General features: G+C 39.1%; 1 protein-coding gene across 1 annotated transcript in view; it reads left to right on the top strand.

The window, feature by feature from the left end:
* The first annotated feature begins 226 nt into the window (after positions 1-226).
* LOC115129069 (CCN family member 2-like) overlaps positions 227-7,780 on the top strand; it is a 12,089-nt gene continuing 4,535 nt past the window's right edge. The window contains exons 1-4 of the mRNA XM_029659215.2: positions 227-421; positions 2,606-2,822; positions 3,092-3,343; positions 5,011-5,225. Coding sequence (XP_029515075.1) covers positions 368-421; positions 2,606-2,822; positions 3,092-3,343; positions 5,011-5,225 — 738 coding nt within the window. The 5' untranslated portion in view covers positions 227-367. The remainder of the gene's footprint in view (positions 422-2,605; positions 2,823-3,091; positions 3,344-5,010; positions 5,226-7,780) is intronic.

The raw sequence follows: 7,780 nt of genomic DNA, 5'->3' as shown, positions 1-7,780 counted from the left end.
CATAAAATAACTCCCACCTGGCTGAACAGTAGGTTGATGGAGGGGGATGCCTGTCTTTAAAAACAGCTCTCCTCTCAGGAATTAGGAAAAATAAAGCCATCTGGAATGTGAATATTTTGACCCCTTTGGGTCGCGTGGCATAACTCTTGTTTACTGGGCTACACCCCGCCTCGCGGAGTATTTAAAGTAGGGGTTCTCTCGTCCATGCCTCAGTCTAGCTAGCCCCTGGAGCCCTGCAGAGAGTCAACGAACAACTACCGGTGGAGTGAGAGAAAAGGGAAACTCCCGTCTGAGTGTCTGTCACACTGAACGAAAACCAACGTGTTGGACTGAGTGAGAGCGCGCTGTTGAAATAAACCAGGCAACAATGTCTGAGGGAGTTATCACCAGAATGGGTCTTCTTCTGCTCATCATCAGCTCGGTATGTTTTCACATGTCATATATTATATCAATAAAGTGCTAGATTTTCAGTTATATACATTTGTGTAACTTTGTCACAACTTTGCATTTGATGCAATAATAGCTTATTATTTCCTTCATTCACCCGGCTGTTGTTATATGTTTTGTGTTGTCTTCATTGATATGTATTATTTAGTTAGGTAAAAAGTCAATTTAAAGTACAACTTATGGGAACTCATTGTGTACTTATAGCGGCTAAAACATCCCATGGGAGTGTGGTCTCAGTGCAGCTCTGTAAAGAAGCCTACAGCAGCTCTGTAAAGAAGCCTACAGCAGCTCTGTAAAGAAGCCTACAGCAGCTCTGTATAGTAGCCTACAGCAGCTCTGTAAAGAAGCCTACAGCAGCTCTGTATAGTAGCCTACAGCAGCTCTGTAAAGAAGCCTACAGCAGCTCTGTATAGTAGCCTACAGCAGCTCTGTAAAGAAGCCTACAGCAGCTCTGTATAGTAGCCTACAGCAGCTCTGTAAAGAAGCCTACAGCAGCTCTGTATAGTAGCCTACAGCAGCTCTGTAAAGAAGCCTACAGCAGCTCTGTATATTAGCCTACAGCAGTTCTGTATAGTAGCCTACAGCAGCTCTATATAGTAGCCTACAGCAGCTCTGTATATTAGCCTACAGCAGCTCTATATAGTAGCCTACAGCAGCTCTGTATAGGAGCCTACAGCAGCTCTGTATATTAGCCTACATCAGTTCTGTATAGTAGCCTACAGCAGCTCTATATAGTAGCCTACAGCAGCTCTGTATATTAGCCTACAGCAGCTCTATATAGTAGCCTACAGCAGCTCTGTATATTAGCCTACAGCAGCTCTGTAAAGGAGCCTACAACAGCTCTGTATAGTAGCCTACAGCAGCTCTGTATAGTAGCCTACAGCAGCTCTGTATAGTAGCCTACAGCAGCTCTGTATAGGAGCCTACAGCAGCTCTGTATAGGAGCCTACAGCAGCTCTGTATAGTAGCCTACAGCAGCTCTGTATATTAGCCTACAGCAGCTCTGTATATTAGCCTACAACAGCTCTGTATATTAGCCTACAGCAGCTCTGTATATTAGCCTACAACAGCTCTGTATAGAAGCCTACAGCAGCTCTGTATAGTAGCCTACAGCAGCTCTGTATAGTAGCCTACAGCAGCTCTATATAGTAGCCTACAGCAGCTCTATATAGTAGCCTTCAGCAGCTCTGTAAACAATCGTACATGATGAAATAGTAGTGTTTTAATTGGGTGTCACTGTTAATAAATGACTAAGTTATTGGATTCAAATGGGCTATGTTCTGGGGTGTCTTACTCATTGCTACTAAAAGGAACATCATGTGAGTACTGAGATGCAGAACAAAGATAGTAGTTATCGGCTCCTAGTTGGACATAAGGTCTAAAATGAAGTGCCAAATAGCTTTTTTTCCACTAATAAAATTGTTAATGACTGAGTTAAACCAGGTTCTGCTAATTCTTTATCACTCAAATGTTTTAAACATCCGTTCTTAGAATAAAACATGTAAAGATTTGACAGCATTTGAGGAGCCTATATTGATTTCCTCTTGCATTCTTACAAGTCTCTTTTATATATATATATTTTTTATATTTGTTCAAAAGTAATGTTGTATGTAATAGCAGTGTCCATCACTCTCCATAGAAAACTCTCTCCATAGAAAAGTCTGCTAGAATTGATTTGCCTACATCGAGTCAAGTGTCTCCATCTAGTGGCAGTACGACGTATTACACGCGAGGTGTTAACAAAAAACGCGAAGTAGCCCCTTACAACATTCTCTGCTTCTTTGACACACAGTACAGACCGCAGGAGGTTGGTGGCACCTTAATTGGGGAGGACGGCTCATTGTGATGGATGGAGTGGAATCAGTGGAATGGAATCAAATACATCAAACAACAAGGTTTCCATGGTTTCCAGGTGTTTGATGCCATTCCATTGGCTCCGTTCCGTCCATTACTATGAGCCATCCTCCACTGGTAGAGACCGACCTCATTGCATTACTGGATCTAAACATTTTCCCTGGAGACAAATCCTGATATCAGACATTTTATCCACACTTATCCTATACATTTTTCTTGAGCTTTTCTGACTTCTAACTTTTGTTTATCATTATCCAATAGATTTTATAAAGCATTTTTTACTGTCGTTTTCTTCTGTCTTTAGACAATGGCCCAGGACTGTTCCGATCCCTGTGACTGCCCATCGGATCCCCCTCCATGCCCGTTTGGTACCAGCCTGGTTCTGGATGGCTGTGGTTGCTGCAAGGTGTGTGCCAGGCAAGCCGGCGAGCCCTGTACCCTCCTGGAGCCATGTGACCACCACAAAGAGCTTTACTGTGATTATGCAATGCTGAGTGACACCGAGCACGGCATCTGTATGTGTAAGTTGAATTCTCCTGTCAACTATTGAAGAAAAGGGTGGGATGTCTTTAAGATCTCTATGGAGACCATGATCACTTCTTGGTGATCCTATTGCAGAGATTGCTACATATTTTGTGTAGACTTTGCCACGGCTTTGTTTCTCATTATCCAAAGTGGGCAATCTCTGGGCTAAGCAATTTCCAATAGGTATTTACATGAGTTTGAACAATATAATGTAAAGCCTTTGAAATATGACATCTAAAATGGCGTCTCCACCTCTGTGTTTCAGCCCAGGAAGGCCAGACGTGTGACCTGGGAGGGGTCATCTACCGCAGTGGAGAGACCTTTCAGCCCAGCTGCAAGCACCAGTGTGTTTGTATGAACGGAGAGATTGGCTGCGTGCCAACCTGTGCCAACAACGTGCTGCTGGCCTCTCCAGACTGCCCATACCCACGCCGCATCCAGATCCCTGGGAAGTGCTGTGAGGAGTGGGTGTGTGACCAGAGCCCTCAGGACAACCCCTATCAGTCAGCCATGGCTGGTGAGTCTAACCTCTAGAACCAGAGTCCTAAAAACAACCCCTATCAGTCAGCCATGGCTGGTGAGTCTAACCTCTAGAACCAGAGTCCTAAAAACAACCTCTACCAGTCAGCCATGGCTGGTGAGTCTAACCTCCCACAAACTGGAACTCTTCCTTCCTTCCTTTCTCTCTCTCTCTGTCTCTGTCTCTGTCTCTGTCTCTGGCTCTGGCTCTGGCTCTCGCTCTCGCTCTCTGTCTGTCTCTCTCTCTCTCCCTCTCTCTCTTGTTCAAACTAACCACCTCTCCCTCTCTCTCTCTCTCTCTCTCTATCGTTCAAACTAACCACCTCTCTCTCTCTCTCTCTCTCTCTCTCTCGTTCAAACTACCCACCTCTCTCTCTCTCTCTCCCTCTCTCTATCTCACTCTCGTTCAAACTAACCACCTCTCTCTGTCTCTCTCTCTCTCTCTCTCTCTCTCTCTCTCTCTCTCTCTCTCTCCCTCTCTCTCTCTCTCTCTCGTTCAAACTAACCACCTCTCTCTCTGTCTCTCTCCCTCTCCTCTCTCTCTCTCGTTCAAACTAACCACATCTCTCTCTGTCTCTCTCCCTCTCTCTCTCTCTCTCTCTCGTTCAAACTAACCACCTCTCTCTCTGTCTTTCTCCCTCTCCTCTCTCTCTCTCTCTCTCTCTCGTTCAAACTAACCACATCTCTCTCTGTCTCTCTCCCTCTCTCTCTCCCTCTCTCTCTCTCTCTCTCTCGTTCAAACTAACCACCTCTCTCTCTGTCTCTCTCCCTCTCCTCTCTCTCTCTCTCTCTCTCTCTCTCTCTGTCTCTCTCTCTCTGTCTCTCTCTCTCTCTCCCTCTCTCTCTCTCTCTCTCTCTCTCTCGTTCAAACTAACCACCTCTCTCTCTCTCTGTCTCTCTCTCTCTCTCTCTCTCTCTCTCTGTCTCTCTCTCTCTCTCTCTCTCTCTCTCTCTCTCTCTCTCTCTCTCTCTCGTTCAAACTAATCACCTCTCTCTCTCTCTCTCTCTCTCTCGTTCAAACTAACCACCTCTCTCTCTCTCTCTCTCTCTCGTTCAAACTAACCACCTCTCTCTCTCTCTCTCTCTCTCTCTCTCTGTCTCTCTCTCTCTCTCTCTTGTTCAAACTAACCACCTCTCTCTCTCTCTCTCTCTCTCTCTCTCGTTCAAACTAACCACCTCTCTCTCTCTCTCTCTCTCTCTCTCGTTCAAACTAACCACCTCTCTCTCTCTCTCTCTGTCTCTCTCTCTCTCTCTCTCGTTCAAACTAACCACCTCTCTCTCTCTCTCTGTCTCTGTCTCTCTCTCTCTCTCTCTCTCTCTCTCTCTGTCTCTCTCTCTCTCTCTGTCTCTGTCTCTCTCCCTCTCTCTCTCTCTCTCTCTCGTTCAAACTAACCACCTCTCTCTCTCTCTCTCTGTCTCTCTCTCTCTCTCTCTCTCTCTCTCTCTCGTTCAAACTAACCACCTCTCTCTCTCTCTCTCTCTCTCTCTCTCTCTCTCTCTCTCTCTCTCTCGTTCAAACTAACCACCTCTCTCTCTCTCTCTCGTTTAAACTAACCACCTCTCCCTCTCCTCCCCTCTTTTTCACCATTGTTCACCTTTCCCTCTCCCTTCCTCTTCTCTCAGGATCTGAAATTCACCCTTTGGTCTCTTCTTCCCCTCTGTCAGTCTACAGAAAGGAGTCAGCCCACGTGCCGGTACCGGCGGAGAGCCCCAGGGAGAACTGCATCGTCCAGACCACCAAATGGGGCGAGTGCTCGGCCACCTGCGGCATGGGCGTGTCGTACCGCGTCACCAACGACAACGAGCGGTGCCAGCTGGAGAGGCAGACCCGTGTCTGTATGATCCGGTCCTGCCATGTGGAGCAAGAGAAGGACATCAAGGTGGATACTAATACCATTATTAGTAGAACAACATACAGAGGAACGTATTGTATAGTATAACAACATACAGAGGAATGTATTATATAGTATAACAACATACAGAGGAATGTATTATATAGTATAACAACAGAGGAATGTATTATATAGTATAACAACAGAGGAATGTATTATATAGTATAACAACATACAGAGGAATGTATTATATAGTATAACAACATACAGAGGAATGTATTATATAGTATAACAACATAGAGAGGAATGTATTATATAGTATAACAACATACAGAGGAATGTATTATATAGTATATTATATAGTATAACAACATACAGAGGAATGTATTATATAGTATAACAACATACAGAGGAATGTATTATATAGTATAACAACATAGAGAGGAATGTATTATATAGTATAACAACATACAGAGGAATGTATTATATAGTGTATTATATAGTATAACAACATACAGAGGAATGTATTATATAGTATAACAACATAGAGAGGAATGTATTATATAGTATAACAACATACAGAGGAATGTATTATATAGTGTATTATATAGTATAACAACATACAGAGGAATGTATTATATAGTATAACAACATACAGAGGAATGTATTATATAGTATAACAACATACAGAGGAATGTATATATAGTGTATATATAGTATAATAACATACAGAGGAATGTATTATATAGTGTATTATATAGTATAACAACATACAGAGGAATGTATTATATAGTATATACAGAGGAAATTATAAGTATAACAACAGAGGAATGTATTATATAGTATAATAACAGAGGAATGTATTATATAGTATAACAACATACAGAGGAATGTATTATATAGTATAACAACATACAGAGGAATGTATTATATAGTATAACAACATACAGAGGAATGTATTATATAGTATAACAACATACAGAGGAACGTATTATATAGTATAACAACATACAGAGGAATGTATTATATAGTATAACAACATACAGAGGAATGTATTATATAGTATAACAACATACAGAGGAATGTATTATATAGTATAACAACATACAGAGGAATGTATTATATAGTGTATTATATAGTATAACAACATACAGAGGAACGTATTATATAGTATAACAACATACAGAGGAATGTATTATATAGTATATTATATAGTATAACAACATACAGAGGAATGTATTATATAGTATAACAACATACAGAGGAATGTATTATATAGTATATTATATAGTATAACAACATACAGAGGAATGTATTATATAGTGTATTATATAGTATAACAACATACAGAGGAATGTATTATATAGTATATTATATAGTATAACAACATACAGAGGAACGTATTATATAGTATAACAACATACAGAGGAATGTATTATATAGTGTATTATATAGTATAACAACATACAGAGGAATGTATTATATAGTATATTATATAGTATAACAACATACAGAGGAATGTATTATATAGTGTATTATATAGTATAACAACAGAGGAATGTATTATATAGTATAACAACATACAGAGGAATGTATTATATAGTATAACAACATACAGAGGAACGTATTATATAGTATAACAACATACAGAGGAACGTATTATATAGTATATTATATAGTATAACAACATACAGAGGAATGTATTATATAGTATATTATATAGTATAACAACATACAGAGGAATGTATTATATAGTATAACAACATACAGAGGAATGTATTATATAGTATAACAACATACAGAGGAACGTATTATATAGTATAACAACATACAGAGGAACGTATTATATAGTATAACAACAGAGGAATGTATTATATAGTATAACAACATACAGAGGAACGTATTATATAGTATAACAACATACAGAGGAACGTATTATATAGTATATTATATAGTATAACAACATACAGAGGAATGTATTATATAGTATAACAACATACAGAGGAATGTATTATATAGTATAACAACATACAGAGGAATGTATTATATAGTATAACAACATACAGAGGAATGTATTATATAGTATATTATATAGTATAACAACAGAGGAATGTATTATATAGTATATTATATAGTATAACAACAGAGGAATGTATTATATAGTATAACAACATACAGAGGAACGTATTATATAGTATAACAACATACAGAGGAATGTATTATATAGTGTATTATATAGTATAACAACATACAGAGGAATGTATTATATAGTATAACAACATACAGAGGAATGTATTATATAGTATAACAACATACAGAGGAATGTATTATATAGTAGAACAACATATATAGGAATGTATTATATAGTATAACAACATACAGAGGAATGTATTATATAGTAGAACAACATATAGAGGAATGTATTATATAGTATAACAACATACAGAGGAATGTATTATATAGTAGAACAACATATAGAGGAATGTATTATATAGTATAACAACATACAGAGGAATGTATCATATAGTGTATTATATAGTACAACATACAGAGGAATGTATTATATAGTATAACAACAGAGGAATTTATTATATAGTATAACA

This window comes from Oncorhynchus nerka, linkage group LG4 (genome assembly GCF_034236695.1).
Source record: "Oncorhynchus nerka isolate Pitt River linkage group LG4, Oner_Uvic_2.0, whole genome shotgun sequence".
Taxonomy (NCBI): Eukaryota; Metazoa; Chordata; class Actinopteri; order Salmoniformes; family Salmonidae; genus Oncorhynchus; species Oncorhynchus nerka.
The sequence above is the reverse complement of the archived record's forward strand: the minus strand, read 5'-3'. Positions and strand labels throughout refer to the sequence as shown.